This window comes from Lutjanus erythropterus, chromosome 8, assembly GCF_056507025.1.
Source record: "Lutjanus erythropterus isolate fLutEry1 chromosome 8, fLutEry1.hap2, whole genome shotgun sequence".
Classification (NCBI taxonomy): Eukaryota; Metazoa; Chordata; class Actinopteri; order Lutjaniformes; family Lutjanidae; genus Lutjanus; species Lutjanus erythropterus.
The window spans coordinates 7245083-7272429 of record NC_139324.1 but is presented as its reverse complement, the minus strand read 5'-3'; the positions used below and the strand labels follow the sequence as shown (position 1 = coordinate 7272429).

Below are 27347 nucleotides of genomic sequence, written 5' to 3'. Positions count from 1 at the left end.
AATGGTCTAAACTGGACATTAACACAATTATGTTGCCTTCTATTAACCTCGGAAATCGGAAGTCTAAGCTGGGAATGACTTAACACAGGAAACAAGTCGGAAAACCAAGATGGATGCCACCAGGAAAGCTGTTGTTGCACTATCCAGGCTCGCCATCATGAACAATAAGTGTTGATAACAACATTTCAACAACATTTTACAGTATTTTGCATGTACAAACACTGTTGCAACACATGGAACTTGTGCGACTGATTTCATGAAACACAAATAAAGACAGAAGTGCCAATACAGAACATATACAGTGTTACAACTTCCACTAACTGTTGATGCACTGGGTAGCCATCTTGTATTTTGAAGTTGGGGTTGGTGAGGTCCGTCCAACTTTCTGAGTTGGAAATCCGACTTCAGTTTAAATTTCTGACTGGTAATTATGAAAGTCCAACTGATAGTCATGTTCTGGCCTGGTCCACAGACTGGGAGGCTGTCTCTTAATGTTTCATTGTTTCCTGTCTGTCCACTGACGACACAGTAAACACAACAAAGACTGGTTGGTATTTTTCTGCTAGCCAGCCCGTCAACTCCCTGAGGCTCAGTCGTCTCCCACTTTCTCATCAAAATGAAAACCGTTTCCATGGTAGCAGCTCATGAATATTTGAGGGTCTGAGGAGAGAGGGTGTACAGATTGCAAAGACCCTCGTGGAAAATTTGTGATATTGTGCTTTATAAATCAGACTTGAACAGGTTCAGCGTTATTGATGGAACTAATAGGTGTGAGCAGTTTGTTTATTTCTGCTCTTCCTCAAATCTCATGGAACTTTGTTTCATCTACTGAAATGTGGGCAGAGTGTGTGTCTGTGCGAGTTGGCATGTGCAGGTTTATGAGTTGGTGTGTTGGATGAAACTTGCAGGAGACGTAGTTGATTTTTGTGTGCGCCCGTGGGTGCGATTAGTGAGTATATGTACACATTACAGCATCTGACACTTATTTTGTGTGAGGGATTGAAGTTGTGTGGGCGCAAATTAGCAAGCTTTTCTCTTTGAGAATAGTTTGGTATCGTAGGAGGTGTGTGTTTGTGTGTTAACTAGAACATCCAAGTATTCCTCAGGGCCCTGTGCTGATTTGGAGCCCTATATTCAGACTTAACGTGTCAGTCCCTGTGCTTACTCTTCTCCTCCCCTCCCGTCCCTCCTCTTCACTCTCGGCCCTGTTCGTTTTCCAGTTTCTTTTTTTTCCCTTTCCTCCTTCAGTCCAAGCATCACCCCACCCCCACCCAAGTTCGTATGAAGGTTGGAGTCACATGGATGCAATCGCATGCTTGTATTTTTGACATCTCCAGTCACCTCTCTCCAGTTAGCAGACTCTTATGTAAGGCAGCTTACCTCAAACCCACACGGCAAATAAGACTCTATTACAGTAATGAAAAGCTTGCCACCTCCACTGGAGCTGAATTTGAACTGAAACCAGTGAATAGCCAACAAACAATTAGCCTGTGTGGCAAGTTCTTTGAAAAATACATTAATAGGATGCACTTTTTAGGCAGTATGTTGGTCTAACGTAGGAAATAAACACTAAAACAATCCTATTTCAAGGTGAAAGCCCTCAGTTCAATGCACAAACTGGTGGCAGCTGAGCTTAAAAACCAGACAAAGTCAACCAAAAATATAAAAAAACATTAGCAACAAGAGAAGGCAATTTCTAAAGAAACTGCAGGTGTGAATGCTGGCTGTTGAAAATCACTAAACTGCAGTGCTGCCTTTGAATGATGTGGTATATTTCAAGGTTTGTTGATGCAAGAGTCCATGTTGTCAGGCTTCAAGTTATTCATTTGTGCCCGCCCCAAAAGTGGTGCAGCCAATCAGAGTCCTAGGAGGGACTACTGGCAGCTGTGGGCGTGGTTTTAGGTGTGATGACAGCGAGAAGCGTGGAAGGATGGAAGCGACTCGTCTCGAACAAACAGTAGCAGCTCCTGAAGAAGTTAGCATAGATACTGTAACAGCATCAGTTCTATCAGAACTGGAGAGTATTTCATCATTGAAAGAAGAGCAAAGAACAACACTGAAGGCTTTTCTCCATAGAAAAGATGTTTCTTCTCCCTACCGGCTTTGGCACGAGTTTGATCTGATAGGTTGAAGTTTGCCCCTGTTAGACATGATAGAAAAATGGTTCATTGAGTCATCTGTTTTTTAAAGGGCCTGTCCCTTTCATACAGACAACATCCCAGATGGTTCTGTGGAACAAACCATCTGGCGTGTCAAGTTAAACATGTCGGTGACTGACGTGAATTTTCCAATGTTTTGATGTATAGATTATGTATGCGGAGTGAAAATTGCGGGCGTGGGAGCAAGTTTGATTTTTTCGAGGATTTTACACGAATGGAACAGTCTGAGAAGAGCTGAAAATTGCATGTTTTTGACCTGTGAGTGGAAAAAGTGTAGCAGATATGAGGATATGGAAAAAGTGAACAAAGTGTGCAAAAAGTAATGAATTATTGTGTATTTGACACCTTGTGGCATCAAACATCATGTGGGTTATTTTGGTCAATCGGTTGGACTCTGTGTCTGTGTGTGTTTTCATGCAAAGTGTGCAAAAGAGGGCGAGGTAGTAGGAATGGGCCGTCTCAAAAATGCACATAAAACTTGAACAAGATTTTATGGAAAGACTGGTTGTGGGCTAAAGCATAGCTGATAAAGTGTTCATGCAAATTGGCCCTTCCTGAGTCATGTCCCTTTCGAAACCTGGGTCAAGTTTCTCCTTTCCTGTTTCCTGCTATGGTCTGCTCTCAGTTCGTCTATGTTGAAAAGAGAACCACATTTTGAAGATGGTAAAAAGATGTTGCTGGATGACCTGCACAGGGTTAAACCTTAATGTTTGTTTTCTCCTGGCAAGTGGGTCAGAAATTTACTTGTTTAAGCCAATTTTTACTTTCCCCTGTCCAAATTGTTTTATTACAGCAAAGACTAAAAACAATTGTCATATTTGAACTAAGACTGCAACATCAATAAATATCAGAAAATAGTGAAATCCCAGTTTCCAAGGTGACATCTCATCTAAACCCAAATATATTTAGTTTAAAATAACAAATAAAGAAAAGCAGGAAGTTTTCCTAATTGAGGAGGCTTTTCATTATTAAAAAAAAAAATTGCAGATTCAGTTTCTGTTGATTTGAATATTGCACTTGGCAATATTCCAGTTTTTATTATTTCTCAATTAATTATGCAGCTCTAATATCTGTTATTGTATTTACATGTATATATAGTCACAAGTTAGCTAATGTTAGCATTTTACTAACTATTATAACTAAAAGGCGCACAACGTCTAAATAGATTCACATAACGTGACTTACATTTGAAGAAAGACACACACTCACACACATGACTGCTACTTTCTATCTATGAGGGTGAAAATTTTGCACGGAGGTTAAGTGTGTGTGAAGTTGTGTGTTTGTGTGAATGCATGAGCGTACGTGGCACAGGTTTTTTTTCTAATATGCTAGAGCAGCCATTCCCAAACTGAAGTATGCCACAGCCACGTTTAAATCTGAAAATCTTCTGTGGCCCAACCGAGCCTTTAATTATAACTCTCTATAACACACAAGACTGATCATACCAATGATGACATAAGATCATGTGACTCATCATCAAACACGGCATCACACCTGTTAAAGTAGGTCATATTAATGAAGAACAACATGTCATTTAAATCCCATGGCTTTGTTTTATTAGTTACCGTTATTCATAAATATTTTATGGTAATTTTAAATTTACAAAATTGAAACTTAAAAGCATTTTATTTATTCATTGTTCGTGACCTTTCTAAGCCCACTTGCAGGTCCTTCCTGGTCTATCTGCGGGCTGCGACCCACATTTTGGTGCTAAACTACTCAGTTTTTAAAAAGGAAATAAAATCCTAAATCCATTAGAATAAATCATGCTTTGTGTCTTGTCAATCTCAGGTGTGTTTCATGTGTTATTCAGCTGTTCAGAACATGCCTTAAAAATGCACAGTCAGCAAGCATTTGCAAACGGTTTTGGGAAAAACATTTTCCACTCTGACAAAAGTTGTTGAGTTGCATTTTGACAAGTTCTCTCAGGGCACATATGGTGGATTGATAATTAAATGTCACATAAGCACAAAGAGACAGGGCATGAGGCAGAAGATGTTTTGATGTATCACATCAGGCCTTTGACTCTTCATGTTCATTCTCCTCATCCTTAAAATATTCGATTCATTCAGCTCTCAAAAACATCGATCGCTAAATGTTTGCTTCTCAGTATCTGTTCTTATTTCTGGACCGTCAGTGTCGGGCAGAAAACAAGGACTATCTGTGCTTCCCCGTCTCTCACCATCCTGCGTCACTTACATTTCTAACAATTATCTGATTACAGCGTTTGTGCCGAAAATGGATCAGGAGTTAAATATAGAGCATCTGGTCCTCACTATAGTTTTATGGCTCTGCTTCCCACACAACCTGCCACGTATTTACATGTTAACCTAATTATATGGCCACTTGCTCTGCGGTCCACCCAGACAGCTAAAGTTTCCTGCCTCTTGACGTCAGACGTGCTTTTTGATGCAGAATTGTGCGTCTACACACACATATACACGTACACATACACAGGCTGTGTAAACTAAACCAAGTTGAACTAAGTTTTTTTTTAAATCCCACATTTGGTGGTAGAAAATAGGCCCTCCCAAAACTGCTGAGCCTGTTTTGAAGCTTGGTTTGGAGTATTTTGGAGCATGTTCTGAACACAGTAAGCTGAGGACATCCTCAGGAAAGGCTTTAGCTCATATTGTCATCAGAACATGAGCAGGTACAAGTGATATATACTTTTAGCACTGTTCCCTCTGAACACCACAACCTGCCAGCGGGTTTTAAAGGCATCATTTTTCATAGACAGAAACTGCAGAAATAGAACATATCTTCAGATTCCCAGCGGTCCTTGAACAAATCATGTTTGACAATTACTTATGTCAGGAAAAATTTGATTTTAAGACTTGCAAGCAGGTTTTAACGGGGACCAAAGACTAAAGATTAAAAGTGTGCCAAGTATTATGATAAATAAATCTTGAATATTTAATAATGAATATTTAAAAAATTGAGGAAAAGGAATAAAAGTTGAGATTTGTTCAACAGGAGCCCTATTGAGAGAAGATGCAGATGAACTAAAATGGTGAAAGAATTTTATTCTGTGCCCAGATGTTTTCAGTATACTTGCAAAAACCCTACTTCTACCCATGATTGTGTTGTTTCCATAGAAGTGCAGGATACATTGAAAACAGTGAAATCAAGTCCAAATGACAGCAGAAACAGTGCTTTGGGTTTAGAGGGTTAACATTTCCACAGGGTCAGAGGTGGAGCTGTATAATGAAGCAGCAGATTTGACCTGAGGTTGAACTTGATTGCAGAGACTTTAGCTTTAAAATGAGCCACTTCCTGATACCAACATCTTCCTCTCAATCATCTCTAATTATTTCCGGAGTATTGATTGAATTTAACGATTAGCCTCGACTTCTTATTTGTTTTTTGTTTTTTTTTGCAGTGTGCTGTGAGGGCGGCGACGCAGGGTCGAGTCCTGGTCCTGGAGGGTCTGGAGAAGGCAGAGAGAAACGTCCTGCCTGTCCTCAACAACCTGCTGGAGAACAGAGAGATGCAGCTGGAGGACGGACGCTTCCTCATGTCAGCTGAGCGTTACGACAAGCTGCTGCAGGTCAGAGCGGCACCCTGGCCTACAGAAGACGCTCTCAGTTAAAACCTACTGGCTTGTCGATTAAACATGGAAATCTGATGACACTTTCTATGAAAGTCATGTGTATAATGCATTATCATGATATTCATAAGACAGTATACTGCTTATAACAAGGCTCATAAAGTATTAGGTTAAATGCTCCTATTAACCAAATCTGTTTTTCAGACATTTATAATATGTAAGGCTCCAAATTAAAGTGAGAACATTTTAGTGAAAATGAAAGCCTAATCTCTAATTGAAAGTGTCAGTAATCCATTTTTACTAATTTCTAATGTTTTTATTGTTTAGTTTGTCAAAAACAAACAAACAAACAAATAAATAAATAAAAAGTCTGTCTTGGGCCTCATGCCTAACGTACCCTTTTAGCCCATGGATTTTTCAGATAAGCCCACTTCGTTATTTGTTGATAGATAAATATATATTTAAAAAATTGTAATAATACAACGTTGTTCTGTTCGCTCTCAATAGTTATTTTCATTTTGTCTCTCCCCTGGCCTGTAAACTTCTAATTATGTCTCACTGAAAAGACTCTTTTAATTTTTGATAATAAATTAGTGCTTAATAAAATAGGAGTAGAAATGTGAAAAAAATCATCTGTGTACTTAAATTACCAAAGATTTTTTGCAGCTTCCTGTGGGACTAGCAGCAACTCTGATAAGGTTTCAGTGATTCATAGGTTTTGTTGTCATATGCAAAAATAAACGTGTTATCAGTGCAATGGTATTCTTAATTCACTAAGTCTCTACCTGGTGTGGTGAATTATTCTATTTACAAATATAGTAGAAATTTAAGATTAATAAATAAAAAACAGAACAAGAAAGAAGGAAAAGAAGAAACGAGAAATAATGTCAAATCTGATGGGCTTACAATAGATGTCATACTCCAGACATCTGAGGAAACGTCACACAACAAAAAATTCCCGATGTAATTTTTAAAATTTTGACTCAAAATTGATCACTGGGCTTCATAGGGACATTTGTCCTGTAAGTGTTGGACATTGTGTATTAAGTTGAGCATTCATAATGCTTTATACCTCCAGGCAAAAGTGACAACAGTGTTTAAAAGAAGAATCTGAGTCCTGTGTTACGCAGCACATCATAATTACCATGACTTCAGCCAGTTATAAAGACACATAGGGAACTGCTATGACAGATCATAAGTTCTAAGTTACTTAATTGGTATAATGTCTTGTTAACATCAGTAACACACTATAGCATGGTTTTGTGAGTTTGTTGTAAGAACATTTAGCAGTCATGATGTTTCTAAGACATTATTCTATTTCAGAAACTGCTGTTATGATACGTTACAGCAGTTCTCTGGCTGAAGTTATAACAGTTGTAATGTGCTCTCAGACTCTTCTTTCAAACACTGTTGTCACTATGGCATGGAGGTATAAAGCATTATAAATGCTGAGCTTATTATATTATGTTTATCACTTATAATACTTTATTATCCTTGTTATAAGTTGTTATGCATGATTATAAATATGCATAAAGAGTTTGATGAAGTCTTATAAATGCATTATAATATCTTATTGATATGAGCTTCATAGAAAGTGTCACTGATATGTTTTTTTTTTTTAAGAAGACAACAGCTAATGGAGACAGGTCTTATTTCTGTGTATCTGTGTCTTATCCAATAACTCTGGTTTACATTTAAGAGACTCATCCTTTGCCCTGATCATTGCTGCTGTTTATAAAGTCATATCTATCTGAGTGTTCACACTTCCACACTGACTTTTCACACCACTCCTACAGCGCTCCTCTTGTATTTGGAAGGAAAATGCTGCTGCCATAAATACTGTGTGACATACTGTACTTGTTACATGTGCCTCTGTAGCATTTTGCATAAAACGTGGCTAACACTTTATATTAAGGTCCTTATAATAAGCACTAGTTGATTGGTAATAAGCCCCTTATTTTATATTGTTAGATTATAAGACATTTATCAGCACTTATAGACATACCTCTTACTAAGAGTTTATAGACTGCTGAAAGTTTATAGACTGAATATTAGTAATTGTTTATAATAGCATTACACCTTACCTACCAACTTACCTTTTATGTCTGTGTTAAACCTTTATCAAGCTTTTTTTTGCTGCTCTATTAAGATTAAAGCCATTTGTTTTTAGAGTTAATAAACCCTTTATTATGCACTTATTAACAGTTAACTAAGCAATACGTTAAAGAATGACAATAGGTAAGTTATTTGATGCTATTATGAATAATTATCTTCAATTCGTAATGCTTTTATTAATGTTCTTAAGCTGTGTATGGACAGTTTTCTAATGAATGTCTTGAATAATCTAACAATAAAAATGTTTATGATGGTATTATTAACACTTATACAGTTGTATCAACACATAATATACTTATGAACACTTAAGAATGTTTAGCTTATTAACTAAGTCTTATTACGCTTTATACAAGGACCTTAATATAAAGTAGGTCTGCAATGATTAATGATTATTAGATTTGTCACCAACTATTTTGATAATTGATGAATTGGTTGGAGTTATTTTTTAAGAAAAAAAAGTCCAAATTCTCTGATTTCAGCTTCTTAAATGTGAATATTTTCTGGTTTATTTACTCGTCTCGGACAGTAAACTATATATTTGTGGGTTTTGGACAAAATCAGACATTTGAGGACGTCATCATGGGGTTTGGGAACCCATTTTTCACCATTTTCTGACATTCTAAAACAAACAACCATGAAACTATTCACTGAGAAAATACTCAACGATTAACCAACTCTGTAAGTAATTGTTAGTTTCAGCCCTAATATAAACAAAACAAAACAAAGGAGTTTCTGAGTTATAAACAATATCTTATACCTTGATGCATTGCAGGAGCACACTAAAGCGGAGCTGGACAGCTGGAAGATTGTCCGAGTAAGTGAGGACTTTCGGGTCATCGCTCTTGGACTTCCTGTTCCCAAGTACAAGGGCAACCCGTTGGATCCTCCTCTCCGCTCTCGCTTCCAGGCCAGAGACATCTATTACCTACCATTCAAGGTCAGTCCAGAAATTAACAGATTATCTCCCATCTGAACTTTCCCACCGCCAAAATGTCTCAATAAGGACAGAAAAGACTTGTTCTTCCCACTGATCCTGTTTTTATTAGCCTGAAAAATCCACATAACACACTGTAAACAAACTTTATTGGCACTACTTTCTATCAAAAAATAGTCCCTATAAAAAAAACGATCTGTGGATCATGCAGCGGAAATGAGACATGACAATGGACAGACACATTCATGCTAGATGTTTGTTGAATGTAATTTGGGTGAAACAGTTTTTCATTTTGTAGCTGTACCTGTTATTTCCATGCATCACACTGATGGTCTCATTTTCAGACTGCCACATCTTGTGAACAGTAATTAGGCTGCCACTCAGTGTTTCTGCTATTGTTGTCAAAAAATGTATTACAAAGTATCAATACTGAATATTTGAAATTCTTTCAGTACTCATTTTTTGCAGTATCAATACTGCAGTACTAGCTCCACCTTCTTCCCTGCTCATCTCTTCGACAGCGACTTGACACACAGCGCTGCAGTACCCACGCAGTCCCGCCTCCTCTCACTCGTCTCACTTTCCATATTAATCAAAAGAAAAATTTTCATAATATTGAGTCAATTTTTCCTTGTGGTGTTGAAGATGTTATTGAGTATCAATATTTTTCAAAGTATTGTATCAAAAAGAGAAATTCCAGTACTGTGACAACACTAGTTTCCACCCAATTTACAAAAATAAACCCTTGATAATTTGAACTTCAAACTTTTGTTCGTGCCCCTAATTTTGTTTGTGTACTGTTTTTATATTAGCACCTTTTTTAAATGTGGGTGAACCTGCTATAAATAGGCACTTGGTGCTTTTTCCATTGCATGTTGAACCGTTTGCCTCCCTGTGTTTTTTTTTGTGGTATTTACAAGAAAGCCAACAATCAGCTCATGTGTGCAGCAGGAGGCTGGCTAGGAGTTTTATCAAGTTACTTGAGGATTGAAAATGCAACATTTCCTAATCTTTTGATAACAAAGGAACAAGGGACTTTTATTGTGAAGTATTTATGTAAAGTAAACTGTTTATACATCATTCAGCTGTTTGGCTAAAGACGAGCGCTTCATCAGTTAAAGACACACCTTCAAACTGAGTCAAACAAGCAGCACATATGTATGAAAAGGAGGCAGAAGAGTCGTAGAAGTTACCAGCAGAGGCGACAAGCCCTCATTGTCTCTGTCGAAAAGGGGTGAATATATCAATGTCCCCCTGGGTGTCAAGTTTCAGTTACTGCAGATCAGAACTGAAGACGATACCAATGTCTACTGCAGAGTCATTTGACCCGGGACTGTATTCCAATTGTACACTTTCCCACTGAAGGCAAAAACCAAATGTGAGCGGATGTTTGTGCTGGTCCAAAAGAAAAAGTAGCAATGCGCAGATCAGCCCAGTTAACCCATGGGGTGGGCGGGTTCAGATCGACTTTCTAGAAAATACCACAGGACAGGAAGGTAAAGTTCCAAAGCAGCAGTTGGAGTGAGTATTAATGATTCACAGAAACACTGCGTGCAGTAGTCCTCCTCCGACCTTCCTCTCCCTCTCTCTGTCTCTGCAGCGGTGCACACAGCAGCACATCCAGTCAGCTCACCTGATCACTGCTCAGAGCACGACAAAATAAGTTCAATCTTGAAACTGTGGACTTTTTTTCTACATGGTGCAGATGAACCTCAGGTTAAAAAAACTGTGAATGTATGAAGGGAAAAACAGGTAGAGAATGAGCAAGAAAAAGTTACTTAATATCTAAGCAGAAATCACTTTTGTATTACTTTCCAGACATGACATGACAGGCTCAGTAAATCTCTCCCTCAGTCTTTTGTCCGAGAGGCACCGATGAGTTTTTATTTCAGGTGGCAAAGAAAAACAAAATGGCTCAATTTTATTCTTGTTTTTATCTTTTTATTAAATTAGGTATCACTAGTATTGGTGTCGATTACTAAATTTCTGGTATTTCGACGTCCCTAGTGTGTAGCCCCGCAGTCATCCTCATCTTGATTTCTTTTCAGGACCAGTTGGAGCTGCTGTACACAGCGGGACCAAACATTGCCGCGGAAAGGTAAATTAAAAGTAAAGCTTAGGTCTTTCTCAGTGGCTTGATGACTTTTGAGAGTTCTTGTAGTCTTGAAGTCTCAGTAGTTCTTCACGTGATTTATTCTGTTGTGTCCTGAATGTCAGAGTGTCCCAGCTGCTGTCACTAGCCACTACGCTGTGCTCCCAGGAATCATCCAACCTCGGCCTTCCTGACTTCCCTGTTGACAACCTGATTCCTGCCCTCCATGTGCTGGTGAGAACCCAGACACTCTAAATCTTTCTTACTGTCCCTTAGAGAGGGAGAAAGAAAGATGAAAGGCCAGGATGAAGAAGTAAAAAAGGCCTCTGTTGATACACAGAGACTAGTGTCCGATAACCGTGTATTCTGTGTCGTTGCAGAACTCTTTCCCCATGCTGTCTTCCCAGCAGCTGGTCCAGAGACTTTACCCCTACAACAGCATCCTGGGGAAGGACGGGCGCACCGCTGTGGAGGGTGTACTTAGTGTAAGTCAAGATGTGAACCGTCAGTCAAAACGTAGTGTGCAGGCTTGTTACGGTCTGAACATATGTTAAGATACATTGTTCAGAGGCATTCATGTTGGCCTCAACTAGGGCTGCACATTGTAAGCACTTTCCTTAATTGATCATTGGTAACATTAATGATCGATTAATCCAGTGGTTCCCAATGTCCTCTGGCATACCCCCTTTCAGAAACAGAAAAAAGTTCATGACCCCCCATCCCAAGCTTATTTCCCACACGGAGATCATCATATTCATTCAGCTTTGTTTCACCCTTTATTTCTCCCCTGGTCTTCTGCATCGCCCCCGCAGTGGCTCTGCGTCCCCCCGGGTGGGCCCGCCACCTAGTTTGGGAACCCCTGAATTAATCAATTAATTGTTATTAAAGAAAGATAAATTAATTGATTCAATTTTACTTGATCGATCAAATTCTAAACACGTTCTGTGGCTCTCTTATGTAGAGATTTGAGCTTTTGGATGGTCGTCGTCAGCCGGCACCCAGCGCCATTGCGAATGTGTCCATGACAAAGGATCTCGAAGGCCACGCAGATGTCACGATACGTGTGGCGGACAAGGACGTCACCTTCCAGGTACCAGAAGACTCTCTATATCTAGTGTAATACTAAAGCTCCAGTCCAGCATGCAGACCATGTACACTCAACTCTATAAGGCCTGCATGGAGGGAGGGGTGCTTTATTCTTATCTATTCCTGTTGCAGTATGGGACATGAGGTCCTGCTCTTGCTGCAAGTCACTGTTAAAGATGTCCTATGGACAAAAATCCTGAATTGTTTACATCCATCATGCAGTCTCATTTGTCACTGTCTTTGCTGTGTCTCTTGGCACATGACTGTTAACTGTAGATCAGTGAAATGGTGTGAAACCACTGGGAGGACTGGGTATTGTGTCATCTTTATGCAGTGCTGGCATATGTGTGTTATGGCTGGCCGTTATATCAATATTAACTTGTTATGTCTTGTCATGAGACTAGAAATCATTATATTGTGGTATGTCATAAGTGTTGTCTTTTCCTGGTTTTAAAGGCTGATTACAGTAAAGTGATGGAATTTTCTTATTAGCTGTTCAAGCTGTTCTGTTATTTGCTTTTATCCACTTTGTCATATTACTATTGATTATTCATCAAAACTCTCACTGTATTAATATTTTGTGAAACCACAATTTTTATTTCATCAATATCATAATTAGAACTTTATTTATATAGCACCTTACATACTAAAAATGCAGCTCAATCGCTTTACAACAAAGACCTTACATCCACCAAGTGTTTCACATAAAACCAGACATAGAATCAACATAAAAACAGTAATATGATGCCATTATTATTGTAAAATAAGCTGAAAAATAAAACCCACATGTAAAAATAAGATGAGATGAGAATAGAATACTAGATTGGATCTTCACATGGATAAAACCCACTTGATAATACTACTTATAGCAAGACAAAAAAATAAGGAAATTATAGAATGCATAACATAAAATGGAAAATAAAACCCATTGAGATAATAATAATAAAATTAAATACAGTTCTTTAAAAGAAGTCCAGCAGTGTGTATATGTGAAGCAAAATGCAAAGCAGAGTATCAGGCTTGTTCCAGCAAAGTCAGGACTCATTAAAGGCTGTGTAGAGATCAGTTTTTAACTTGATTCTAAAAAATATTTATCAAACTGGCCCCTCCGATATCTACAGGTAGTGTGTTCTAGAGCAGTGTTTCCTAACTCTGGTCCTAGGTGTTTGAATGATCAGCTCATCATCAAGCCTCTGCAGAAGCCTGATAACAACCTGATCATCTGAATCGGGCGTGTTGGAGCAGAGAAACATCTAAAACATGCAGGGCAGTGGTCCCTGAGGACCAGGGTTGGGAAACACTGTTATAGAGCTTTGAAGCGTAACTGACAAACACTGTGTCCCTGACTTTCTTTCAACTTTTTCTGGGAACCCTCATTCAACAAGCTGCAGACAACTGCAGCATTCTTGAAGGCAAGTAAGGACCCATTAAGGTCTTTGTATGTAAGAGGACTTTAAAATCAATTCTGAATGCTACAGGAAGCCATTGCAGAGCAGCTAAAGCTGGACTAATGTGTTCTCTTCTTGGTTCTGGTTAATGTCTGTGCTGCAGAGTTTTGCATGAGCTGAAGTCTCTCAGAGTTTTTTTTTTTTTTTTTTTTGGTAGAGCAGTAAAAAGCGTGCTGCAGGAATCAAGTCGGCTCTAAATAAAGACATGAATCAGTTTTTCTGCATCTTTTTAATTAATAAATGGTTGTATGTTAGTAATGTTTCTGTGGTGGAAAACTGGTAAATGTGTTCCCAAACCGTCCTATATCAGGGCCACTAATGGCGGAGCTAATGGTGCTGCCACTGCTAGCATACTGACTGAAGAGCTGGAGACAGGCTATGCTTCAGTGGAAGACATGCAAACTGTTGGTACAGTATGTTCACAAAGGATCTAGACTCCTTAAAACATGACATTTGCACATAATTAGTGGAATACAGACAGATATTGGTGTAGTCAGGGATGAGCTTCATCAGTAGCCATCATACAGTGGATTGTATTTGAAAAGATGAATGCTTAGAGAAGGGGGCAACAGTGACCTGAATATGAGTTTGCTGTCAGGTGTTGACTTTGTTGAATTTGTATCTAAACAAATATATATTAGTTGAAACCGATGTGTCTGTGTATCTTATTATCCACTTTTACCAGTCTCACCAGTATTGAGTTACCAGTATTCTATGGTTAATCTACATTTTTTGGGCAGCATGGGCCTGGTGGTTGGTACTTTTGCTTCACAACAAGAAGGTCGTGGGTTGAAACCCTGGTTCAGACATGGTGGAGTTATTGCATATTCTCCCTGTGCCTGCATGGGATTCCTCCAGAGGCTCCAGTTTCAAAAACATGTATATATAAAGGTCTGTCCTGCAGTGGGTGACCCTGACCCCCAAGGTTAACACGAGCAGCGGTCCTGCTCACGACCCCCCAGAGATTAATCTATACCTCCAAACAAAAGCCTAGGACCCAAAGTGGTTACGGATCTATCTGAGATTCTCAACAGCCCAAGAGCACGAGACAATTGCAGCCATGCATAGTGGTAAGAGACCAGCCCCTGGTGGCTCCCCAGTGTACACTATCAGTTACCACTCCCTCCCAAATACAAAGTTATGCAATCAACCATTGAAATATGGATATAGATGCGTTATTTTGGATGGTTGTCCTTCTCTCACTTTTTCAAATCTTTTTTATTAAATAAGACATTCACAAACTGGCAGAAAACTTCTGTTCTCAGATAGTGTGTTTTCCTCACTTGAACAACTGTCCTTCCTTCAGAATGTCCCAGGTATGGCGTGATGCAGTGCAAAATTTCGCATTGCGTCCATCAGACAAACAACGTTTAGAAAAACGGAAAGACGTTAGTCCCTCATGTAATCGCTGCAACTCATCTCACACTTGTTATGCCCGTATGTTCTGATCATGTGCTAAGCTTCAAGCAAGAACAATCACTGAGTGCCTGAATAAAACTATTGACCCGTGCCTACATGTAGCCATCTTTGTTACCTCTCCAGACCCTGGCATGCTGTTTAAAGGGCCGTCCACAACAAGGACTAACTATAACCATAACTTTAAAGAATATAGTACTAAAATCATTCTACCTTCAACTGTAGTTGACATCTACATTTAACAAAGAAATTACAAGGTTTAATAGCCAAGAGTTTGATCTGTTCAATTTTTTTTTCCAACACAAATGAAGAGTAAAAATCAAACCCCCCTCAAAATATGGTTTTGTCCCAATTCTCAAGAATGAATAAACTAAAAAACATGTTTATGAAAAACATGACTCATTGACTAATACACTTCGCAGAGACATCCATTGTCCCATGGTGGGTCTCTCACAGACAGGCAGACGCACTGTATCAGTAGCTCTGGCTGATACTCTGCAGTCTGTCTGCAGACTCTGTGGAGTCTTGGAAGAGAACTTCTTTATCACTCTTTATTCTTCTTCTTGGATGTAAAACCAGCAGTGTTAGTGAATGAGTCACTGTGTGGGGTTTGGGAGAGCAGAGAACTTCCAGACTTCTAAGAATTGTGGTGCTGATCCTCCGGCCAAACAAATCACTTCACTTTCATTAAGTCTTTGAAGTCGTATTTTCCTTTCTGTGGCAGTAATTCATTTTGTACTGCTCTGTGTCTCACAGATTGTTCAATAACACTTTGTTGTTGGAACAGACAGTATATTTTGTTACCAGCAGTGTTTTGGTGACGCTGATGAGGCTGTGAATCATGGTTAATATTTTTCCACAACTTTTATAGAACGATGACGCGGCTGGTTGTTCTTTCATGACTGTGTTTTGTCTCCGTCAAACTTCAGGTTCCGGCTGGCACCAAGGAGCTGCGTCCCCCCAACAGTAACCCTGCCTTCATCAGTACGCCCAACCACTCCCAGTTGATGGCTGAGATGATGCAGTCACACATGGCCAAGGACATCTGTCTGATAGGAGCCAAGGTAGCTCACACAAAACGTACGGTCTGCACGCATTCAGTGCACATGGTGAATGTGATCTCTGGTCTGAATAACTATATTTTTGCTGTTTTTCTCAGGGCTGTGGCAAGTCAGTGATTGCAAGAGAGTTCGCTGAGATGCTGGGTTACAACATAGAGCCGGTCATGCTGTACCAGGTAAATAAAAACGTGTCTTTGAAAGATTCAAATACCCACATGTGGAGCAATCTGCATTTATTACCTGTAGCTATCAATGTTTTTTTAACTTTTATGCCATCATTTTTTTTTTCTAAAACATTGTCAGCCAGTGCAGCACTGATTTTCAATACCCACAGAATGTTCAGTTCTATGAATATGTTAAAAAGAAAGAACAGATCTTTGAGTTTCAGACACAAAAAATGTTTTGTTCTAGCTTCATTGAATCTGCTTTTCAGACAAAAAACTGAGATAATGGCATTTTTGTGAAAGAGACATTTTTTAAGGGAATATCAGCTTCACGTTTCTAGTTTTGTTTTTTTTATCACTTTGTGATACATGTGTGACATCACTGTCACCAGTATGGCAAACCGTAGCCGTGTGTGTATGTGTCCCGCCCTCCGCCTGAAACACCGTTCAAGAGGCCCGCAGGTTGGGGCGCTGGCAGTGAAAACAGCAATTCACAAGATATCTTGTCAATGGCGTGGAAACGTTAGGTCTTAAAAGATGAGATATCTTGTCAAAGGCGGGGAAAGAGTTGACTGCATTTTGAACAACAAGAAAAAGGACGATGGAAACAGCAAAATTTGGGAGATGGTACGTTAGTTAAACAGCATATTACGTTGTCAGCAGCAAACAAGACTTACCTCTTTTCTATGACTCTGTTCAGAACCAGCATCCGTCCTTTTATTGTAAGAAAGATTGTGACAAGACGACAGCTTTCTGAAACGGTCTGTGGTCTCACTCTCACTGCATGAGCATACATCTGACAAATGTAAAGCCAGGGTAGTCACAGTACAGTGTGATGGAGTATGTTTCCATTGAATTGGGACAGCAGTTTGGCTAAAAGATCCACATCTGGCTTCCATTACCTGGACCTCAGGCCACCAGTCAGGCCAGAAACTGACACTGACTGCAAGAGTACAGATCAACAGGAGACTCCTCCAAGATATCTATCAGTGAATACAAAGCTTTGTAAAACCTCCCCCGTGTGTGTGCGTGTGTGTAATTTTATGGAATGTAGTCATCTGGGTGATTGTGCAGGAAATGGGTGTACTGAAGCCTTATGTATTAATGCATCATGCTGCAGCTATTTTTAGCCGGCTGAGGTCAGGGGTGACTTGTGCTGCGGGAATTGCGGAATCCTTTGCCGGGCAATTCATCTTGTCAGCTCTGAAAATCCCATTTTTGGAAGACAAAGTGACATGTAAGGCTGGAGTGGAATATAAATATATTATTTGTTATTCTGTGTCCTTCAATGGAAAAAAAAACATAATAACAACAAAACCCTTTTCCCTCATTGCAAGTAAAAATGAACAATTTTTTTTTAACCAGCTTCCCTTGATAACTGAGCACAGGAAGCTAGAGGGGAAGCATATCATATTAATACATGTAGAACATACACACACACACACTCATTATTTTTATTTTTCCACTCAATTTAGTTGTTGCCAAGTCTGATTTCCCCCCCATGTATTGTTCCTGTGACTGCCAACTCCTACTGTTTGGTGCACAGAGGGAAGCCTGTCAGGCTGTAATTGAGTTCAGGCTGAATTATACTCATGAGGATTGAGTTTGGGTGGTTTTGGACATCATTTTGTTGTGCTTCGATGTTGTTGGGCCCGACTTTTTCAGGCTGATTAAACTCCGCCATACAGAAGCTTACACAGATGATCAATACAGGAGCACATAGCCTTTTACATTTGCAAATCCTCACCGGCCTTTTGTATTATCGGGAGCAGCTGTGCAAAAAGGCGATGTAAGGAAAATGTGAATGAGCGCCCAGTTAAACTCCTCCCATTATATGTGATTAGCTGACACCTCCAGAGCGCACAAAGGAAAGTTCTGGTGACACATACACACACCTCCAACACCATTTAGCTCTTGGTAAACTAGTCGCTAAAGAAGCAGTTAAATTTCTTACCTATTTAAAAGAAGCAAATTGCTGAATGCTACCCTGCATACAGTGCCTTTTAAAAGTATTCACACCCTTGGATGTTTTCCCCTCTCATTGCTTTTATAAATGGAATCATGGTCAATATAATTTGTCTTTTTTGACAAAAAAACTTACAAAAAAACTCTTTAATGTCAAAGTGAAAAGACACTTCTACAAAGTAATGTCAACTAAATGAAAATATATAATGTAAAATAAGTGATTGCATAAATACTCACCCACTTCATGTCAGTATTTAGTAGATGCACCTTTGGCGGCAATCACAGCACTGAGTCTGTGCACATCTGGACGCTGCAATTTTACTCCATTCTTCTTTGCAAAACTGCTCAAGCTCTGTCAGGTTGCAAGGGGATCGGGCGTGAACAGCCCTTTTCAAGTGCAGACACAAATTCTCTATTGGATTGAGGTCTGGGCTTTGACTCAGCCGCTCCAGAACATTCACCTTGTTGTCTTTAAAACATTTCTGTGCAGCTCTCACTGTATGAAAATAAATCTTCTCCCTAATCATAGTTCTCTTGCAGACTGAAACAGATTATCCTCCAGGATTTCACTATATTGCTGCATTCATTTGACCCTCTACCTTTACAAGCCTTTCAGGGCTCTGCTGATGAGAAGCATCCCCACAGCACGATGCTGCCACCACCAAGCTTCACAGTGAGGATGGTGTTTGTGGTGATGTGCTGTGTTTGGTGTCCACAAAAAAATAGCATCTAGTCTGATTGTCAGAAAGCTCCATTTTGGTTTCATCTGACCAAAAAGAACTTTGGAGTCTCTCACATCCCTTTAGGTGAACTCTAGTCCAGATTTAATGAGCTTTCTCCAAGAGTGGATTTCTTTTTGCCTCTCTCCCATAAAGCTTTGACTGGTGAAGAACCCAGGCAACAGTTGTTGCTCCTTCTTGCGCGGTCGCTCAGTTTGTGAGGACGTCCTGCTCTAGGCACATTTTGCACATGTGCCATATTCCTTCCATTTCTTCATGATGGATTTAACTGAATTCTGGGGGATGTTCAGTGACTTGATTTTTTTTGTATCAATCCGCTGACTTAAACTCTTCAAAAAAAAAATTGAGTTGCTTGGTGTTCTTTTGTCTTCATGGTATAATTGGAGCCAGTAATACTGATGAACCAGTGACTGTCACTTGTGACACATTCACTGCACTCAGCTGATCTCCATTTCACTAACTGTCAGACTACAAGCACCAGCTGGCTCGACCTCTGTTGAATTAAGTCAGTCACTTTAAAGAGAGTGAATATTTATGCAATCACTTATTTTACAATATATATTTTTAATTAATTGACAAACTGTTTGCACTTTGACATTAAAGAGGTTTGTTTTGTTTGTTTTGGGGTTTTTTTGTAAATTTTTGTCAGAAAAGCCAAATTACATTGACCATGATTCCATTTATGAAAGCAATAAAAAGCAAAAAACATCTCAGGTGGTGAATACTTTTTATAGGCACCGTATTTTGGACAGTTTGCATAATTAGCATAATTCATATTATTTAGCATAATCACCTATTCAGACAATATTTCAGCAACTGCTAGGCCAATTTGGATAATACTGGAATGATTTTGGGGATTACTGATTGTGGTGGAAGGTGGGTACCACATGTATGCAAAAGATTGCAGTGTCATTGTATATGTATTTCTTGTGACAATCATAGTGTCCTTAAAGGGGTGGGTCATCCCAAAATCAAAAATATATATTTTTCTCTTGGTCCTGTAGTACTTTTTATCTGTCTAGATCTCTTTGGTATGAGTTCTTAGCCACAGAGATGTTTACCTTCTCTCCAATGTGATGGGACTAGATGGCGCTCAACTTGTGGTGGCCAAAGCACCAAAAAAATACTTTTGAGAAATCCCAAACCAGAGTTTCTTTCCAAAACTCATGACCTGGCTACTGAAGATAATCCACAGACATTGTTGTGAGTAGTTTCATGTAGGAACTACTTTTATACCAGTAGTAAGAAAGTAGGCCCAATATATTCTACTGCAGAAAGTAGTTCCTACATGAAACTGCTCACAACAAGATGTGTGGATCATCTTGAGTAACCAGGTCATGATCTATAGAAAAAAGTAAAAGCAAAAAGAAAAAAAAAAAAAAGTTTTGTTTTTTTTTTAAATTTGAGCACCACAAGGGATTTAGTCCCATTAGACTGGAGAGAAGGCAGAAATCTCTATGGCAGATATCTCCAAAAACTCACACCAAAAAAATGTAGATGGATAAACAGCACTACAGGCCAGGGGAAAACATGTAGTTTTGATTTTGGGGTTGGGGTTACGGTTTAAGAATGGCAGGAAAGATAAAGACATCATGGTTTGAGTTAAAATAACTTGGTTTCACATGGGAATGAATCCTGGTCTCCTGTGTGAAAGTCAGCATTAGGATTCTCAGTACCATGTTCTTGGTAACAGACATATCTCAGCAGAAGATCAGGAAGGAGCACTAGGTTAAAGCACACAGGAGGTAAAAGGTAGCAGCTGTTACATAACTGGCCATAACCGGAGCGTGTTAGAGAGCATAACTTCTCAGCAAGAGGCACATAACCTGTAATCCAGGAAATGCCATCAAAACTTGCGTGTATATCAGCAGACAGAAAAACAGGCTAAGGCTTCATTGCTGGTGACGACACCAGTGTTACTGATCACACCAGACATTTTTCAAGAAAAGATATTCATTGATGATGCTCGTAATCTGTAATGTTAGATCTTTAGATCTTCCCCTTACTGAAAACAAACTAATGCGTAGAAGGTTGTTTCATTTGTGAAGTCCACGGAAAGGAAACACTTTATACATGCTAGAATATAGTTGCTGAAAACATATGAAAGACTAAGAACTATGTAGTACTGAATTGAGACCGTTAAACTATGGTTCATGATTTCTTTTTGGGCGGACCTGAAAAATGGCTCAGTGACATGTTGGAGCCATGGTCCTCAACAGGATATAAACCCCACGAAACGACACACGAATGACACCACCTCCCCCTCCCCTCACCCTCTCTAATGGTCAGCTACAGATGTACCTTCAGCCCAGCAGTTCACTTCATTTCCAACAACCCGACACAGAAGAATGTCTAATAAAGCTACTAGATGGAGCGTCCATGTTTCAGGCCATTTTTAGGTCAGGTCATGATGTAATCATTTCTTCATGATTTTAAGACCTATAATTTTATATACTTTGAGATTTTTTTAATCATTCAAATTTGGCTGGGTGGTTAATGACATGGTTCTGTGGTGGAACAAACTCAGAACACACATTTAATGTGTGACCCACAGTGACCCCAACAACTGCAGCTGATGTGCACAGGCATGTTGTTAAGTAATGCAGTACGCCAGTTGTAATGTTGACTCCTTTCCAAGGTTAGCTTGGTTTAGCAAAGTTAACTTTAGTTTTGACAAAATAACAGCTAATGCCTTCATGGTAATGTGTAGAACAAAAGAATAATCACTTTTATGCCTGCTTGCACCCAGCGACTGTTTGGCCATGCTAGGCTCTGAATAATCTCTCTTCCAGGAGAGTTGATATCTGACTCCTTCTACTCTGTGCTGTGAGTCTGCTGATGTTGTACAGAACAGACACTTTCAGTTGTAGATATACTTGGCGTGGTTCGTTTCTGAGGACGTGCACAACTATCACTCCAAATGGACGCAGCCATGATTCATATGGTTGTGTGTACAAACATAGTTTTGGAAAGAACATAGCAATTATATCTCAAGTCCAAGTATTGATAAGTGCTTAGACGGTCAGGGCAGTGGGCAAGTAATGCAACTGTGTATGACCTAATGGTGCAGACACACCACATCTGGTGATGATGAATCCCACAACAGACCACCCTACGCTCCAGCTGTTGCGCAGTGCTTAATTTTGGCTCAGATCTTTTCAACATGGTGGCTTGGTCACCAAGTTTCTCATTTTTCAGGTAAACTGTCACTAAAATATGTTTCTGGAAACATTTTAGGTGATAATTAGGCAATTCAGTAACAGAAGGCAGATGGTGTGTTGCACAAAACCATCTGGGAAGATGTCCATATAAATTGTTTGGAAAAGGGCAGGCACTTTCAAAAAACACTTGGCAGGTGATTGGATGAACCATCTGTCTATCACGTCGAGCACGGGCTAACTTCAACCTACCAGATCAATTCATTGAACCAAAGCCAGTCAGAAGAAGAATGAAAACATCTTTTTCATGGAGAAAAGCCTTCATTGGCGTTCTTTGCTCTTCTTTCAATGAAGAAATACTCTCCAGTTCTGATTTAACTGATATCACAGTATCTATGCTAACCTCTTCAGGAGCTGTTGTTTGTTCAAGACAAGTTGCTCCTATGGACACTTCTCGCTGTGGTCACACCTAAAACCACAGCCCCTAGTTGCCCTCCCTCCTAGGACGCTGATTGTCTGCACCACCTCTGGTGCAACGTATAGCTTGGAGCCTGGTGAAAATACTCCTCTTGATAGCTGGTGTCTTCTTTGATGCTCTTCAGGTTAGCAAATCAGACTGCTGTTTTTCTGCTCAGGTCTGCTCACATTTGAAGCAGGCAGACAGGCATTCATGATGTTGATTAGGTACCAGAAACACAGAGGGACAGAAGGAGTGATTTGTCCCTGTGGCTGAGGACACCAGGCACTCTGTCAGCAGTCACCCCATTAATGAAGCTTCAACATTATGAATGTCAGAGCAGCACGGACAATTGAGCACCCATGACGTCCTCCCGGCCCCTGCCTGTCTGATCTTACTGTTGTGGCTAAATAAATCTGTCCATTTATCTCTTACCTCTAATGGGTCGTCCCTGCTGTTGGTGTAATCACACCTAATTTTCCCCTTAATTCATTCTGCTTCATGACAGCACCAAATGGAAAATATAGAGCCTGTTTTTGACTTCATGAAAAAAAAAAGCCTTCTTGCTGTGGAGCAATTCGGTCATCACTGCCTGGAATAAATTGTGCAACTACGCTTGTGTTCCCTCCCCGACCCTCCGTCTCTGCCGTGACACAGTAGCGTGATAGCGAATATGACAGTTTTGCTCCACAGACGTTTCCCCCCAAACAGAAATGTGCCATTAGCTGTTATCTGTAGAGCAGATATATCAAATTTAGCAGCAGGGCCAGATCATGTGGGGACGTAGTTAAAGGAGAAAAAACTGGAAATCTAGAGCGCTGGTTCCCAACCTGGGTGTCCTGACCCCCCCAAAGCCTCTAGAAGGTTGTAGGGCAGTCTTGATTTTAAAGGGATAGTTCACCCAAAAATATTATATAATAATCTCTATAATATTATCTTTATCTACTCACCTTCATACGTCCCAGAAAAACAGTGTTGCAGAATCCGATCAGTTTAAAAGTTTTAATGGTCAACAACAATGACAACAATCAAAAAAAAAAAAAAAAATAAATAAATAAATAAATAAAATGCCACCATCCTGTTTGTCTGGTGTAATCAAAGTCCCCTAAAGCCCCAACATGCCAAGTTGACTTGAAAGACTTCATTTCCACCATGTTTTTAGCCTGAATCTTCACTGTAGATCATTAACTTGGAGACATGTTCACATGTTCACCGTCTGAACCGGGTGTCAGGGCTTTAGGAGACTTGGATTACACCAGACGAGCAGTATGGAGGCATGCTCTGTTCTGAGGGTGAGTAGATGATGATCGAACTTCATTCATTTTTGGCTGAACTATCTCTTGAAGTGGTGTATTGTAGTATATTAATATATAAAAGTTATGAATACCAACACTCTAATTTCATTTTTGGGTGAATTCTTTAAGGGTTTAAATATACAAAATATATAGAATTTATGAAATGTTTTGTTTTGATTTACTTTCTTTAATTTCTAAACTTGCTTTGTGTCAGAAAAAAATCTAAAACTAACAATACCTACTGATTACAGAGGTGTAAAAATGTGCTGTTATAATCATAAATATTTTAGAAGTTTTTAATGAAAATGTTGACCCTTTAAAGTTGTGTCCCAGATTTCTGTCAACGCCATCAGATTTTTACAAAAACATGATTTAATCAGGCATAAAAAGGGTTAGCTATACCCTAAGGACCCCTGTCTCACTTCCTGATTTAAAAAGGCAGGAACACTGCTCAAGAACTGGTAAACGTTATATTTTTAGACAAATTCATTAAATAATATTTCTATCAGATGTGTCTCAACCATGACATGTCAACTCTGTAGTCCTTCTAAATCAAAGCTAAATAAGAATTATGGTTTAAAAATGTGTATTTTGATTAACAAGTGTAAAGTTTTGTCAACATCATAAAACATCAACTCTGTATAAAAATTTTAATCACATTTGAGGTTACAAGGTTTAATAGCCAAGAGTTTGATCTTTTAAAATCAATTTTCCAGCATTATTGAAGAGTAAAAATCAGAATTCCCTCAAAATACTATTTTGTCCCAGTTCTTTAGAATGACTGCACTTCTGTACTGTTGTTTTACATTAAATATAATGTGAAAATCCACATCATATGTCACTTAGTCAGAAGTCATCAGTCTGTGATGATAGAAAAGGGGTTTAAGGGAAAAAGGTTGGGAACCAAATGTGGTGTGACTGCAAGAAAATCTCACTTCTCTTTATCAAGCTCTACTGCGTGATAATAAACCTACTAACACACTGAATCACTTCTTACAGTTTTCTTAATCCCTTATATCCCCCCGCTTCACTTCCAGGACATGACAGCCAGGGATCTCCTCCAGCAGAGGTACACTCTCCCTAACGGAGACACAGCGTGGAGGCCGTCTCCACTCGTCACCGCTGCCATCGAGGGCAAGCTGCTGCTTCTGGACGGTATACACAGGGTCAACCTGGGAACCCTGGCTGTGCTGTCGAGGTACTGCGGTTTGCTAAAAATAAACAGTTTCCATGATTTCTGTCATTTTTAAACTCCCTCCAGGATTTCGCTGGCTGTTTTTGTTGCGGCCTAAAATGCCTGATGTCACGGCAGCTTTTTTAAGAAATTGCGATGCATCTTGCTGTTTCAAGGCATTTTTTGCAGTGAAATTGGGCGAGCAAGTGAAAATTGCAAAGGAAAGTTGCTTTTTTTTTAGATAAGTCGTGAAAATCAAAGGCAACTCATCCCAGGAAGAATAAAACTGCACTCTACACTGAGTGTTCTATGTAACCTTACCAAAAAGGCTCACAAGTAGAAAAACTCTAACAAAATCTGCTTTGTTTATAAATGAAGAAGTGTTCCTGCAAAGCAAAATCTTTTTGGAGTTCAAACTCAGTCGAAACAGCACAAAATTATAAAGTATAAGTGCACTTAGCATTGCTGAATGTCAATAACAGTGTCAAAGATTGCGTTCTTACCTGTGATTAAAATAATAAAAAAAAACCCTACAAATGCAAAACATTATAATAAATAAAACAAAACATTGAGTCAGCTCGCTGAGATGTACATGTTTGATGTTTTAGTGGGGGACTGCTATGGTGGTGAAACTCTCAGGAAGCTGTGATGATTGGTCAGATGGAGTGTTTTTAGAAGGCTCTGTGATATTAATAATTGTGATATTATTTGTATTAACTGTGTGGGTTTTTCAATGGCTGATGCCAGTGTTTAGAGAGCGGGGCAGCTGACGGCTGATACGCTGTATAATGCTGATATCAAAACAAAGAAAAGTCGTGTAAAATCCCATGATTCCATGCACGTTACAGTCTAATATACATGGTTATCTTAGCCTGTTACATGTTATTTTAGATGGACTTTCTATTAATTAATGAAACAGAAAAATAGACTGGGTTATGCTGTCAGCAATCAAAATTAATGATGTCCCCATGACAATAAAAATAGCCCCTTGGACACAAAGATATAGTGTCAACAGTAGAGAAACTTATTATTCCAAACTACGCTTATGCATCATGAAATATATATAACTTTAATTAAATATAGACAGGCAGCCTGATCTATAGTATTATCTTCTGTACTCTGTGTTGGCTTTCTGTATTTCTCCACTGTTGCTCTGCAGGGTGCCGGTGCCGGAAATGACAAATACAGACACACACACTTGCGAGCTCATTCCACTGTGTTTTGTGTCCCAGGTTACTTCATGACAGGGAGTTGGATCTGTACGATGGGACCAGGCTGCTGAGGTGGGACAGATACCAGACACTGAAGGAACAGCTACAGTTCAGTGACCAGCAGCTGCAAGAGAGGTACGGTATACACACACACACACACACGCACACACACACACACACAGGTCAGCACACAGAGGGTTATGTGTGGGAAAGGTCAGGAACCTTTTTGGAGTATTTTTGAATCTCTGTTTGCATCAAACATGGAAACATGACAGTGGTGTTCCCTGACAACATAAACTCATGACAGGAAGAGAGACATTCACATTTGTAATGCCAGTGTCTTTACAAGGGATTAAAAGTCACATAAATAAAGAGGACAGTGACGAGTACTGTGTGTTTGTCCCCCTTCTAGACCAGTATTTCACGTGATCTAACTTATTCTGAGCCTCCTGTGAGGACGGGAGGCTCACCAGGTGTTCAGACTGAAAATAGCTCAAAGTTAAAGGAATGCTTGGCTCTGCAGTTGTGGGGGGAAAATAAAAAAAAAATATGATCTAGAAAGGCCAGTTCCAGTCATAGTTTCATGAGTTTGAAGTTCTCATTAGACACCAAAATACTGCAAACTGTAAGACTACATTTTACATTTTGTTTTACTGCTTGGATTTAATGTATTACGTGTGAATGACCATTGTGGATCTTGACCTTAACTGTTCCCTGTATGAGAAGTGTGTGTGTGTGTGTGTGTGTGTGTGTGTGTGTAGATGCACATTTTGTGTGTGTAGTTGTCTTAAAAACCCACCTAAGCTGGCAGGAAGGATGTTTGTGGTGGGGCGTCTGGGCTGAAATAAACCCACTTCCTCTTCCTCCACTCCTGTGGCTTAGACAAAGTGCGTGCGTGTGTGTGTGTGCATGTGTGTGTGTTTGAGTGTTTGTGTTTGTCCACTAGGATTTGATAGTGAAATACAGTACAGTATTACGTTTTCTTGATATATCTTTTCATCATCTCCACGCCCCCTTATGGAGGAAAACTCACAGTTTCATATAGAAAATGCGATAAAATAAAAAAATAAATAAATAAAGATACAAATCTATCACGAGCTCTGGTTCCTCATGCTTCCCGGAATGGAAAGGATCTCAGAAGAAGAGCAGTGAGAACGTCTGAGCCTCCAGAGAGCGTTAATTGTTCCTACTAATGGAGAGCTAATGTTAGCTTGAGTGTGAGGCTGCTGGAGTTCAGTCATAAAATCCCTTCTTGTGTGTTTTATTTTATATGTGTGTGTGTATAACCATGTGCTGCCTTCTCTTCTCTTCACTGTCTG

At 39.4% G+C, this 27347-nt stretch overlaps 1 protein-coding gene across 1 annotated transcript in view; it reads left to right on the top strand.

Moving 5' to 3' along the window:
- The window catches only part of vwa8 (von Willebrand factor A domain containing 8), a 131690-nt gene that overhangs the window by 11300 nt on the left and 93043 nt on the right, over window positions 1-27347 (top strand). The window contains exons 5-14 of the mRNA XM_084724361.1: window positions 5545-5712; window positions 8600-8764; window positions 10810-10859; window positions 10979-11087; window positions 11234-11338; window positions 11815-11943; window positions 15733-15867; window positions 15963-16040; window positions 24681-24841; window positions 26050-26163. Of these exons, the coding sequence (XP_084580487.1) occupies window positions 5545-5712; window positions 8600-8764; window positions 10810-10859; window positions 10979-11087; window positions 11234-11338; window positions 11815-11943; window positions 15733-15867; window positions 15963-16040; window positions 24681-24841; window positions 26050-26163 (1214 nt within the window). The remainder of the gene's footprint in view (window positions 1-5544; window positions 5713-8599; window positions 8765-10809; window positions 10860-10978; window positions 11088-11233; window positions 11339-11814; window positions 11944-15732; window positions 15868-15962; window positions 16041-24680; window positions 24842-26049; window positions 26164-27347) is intronic.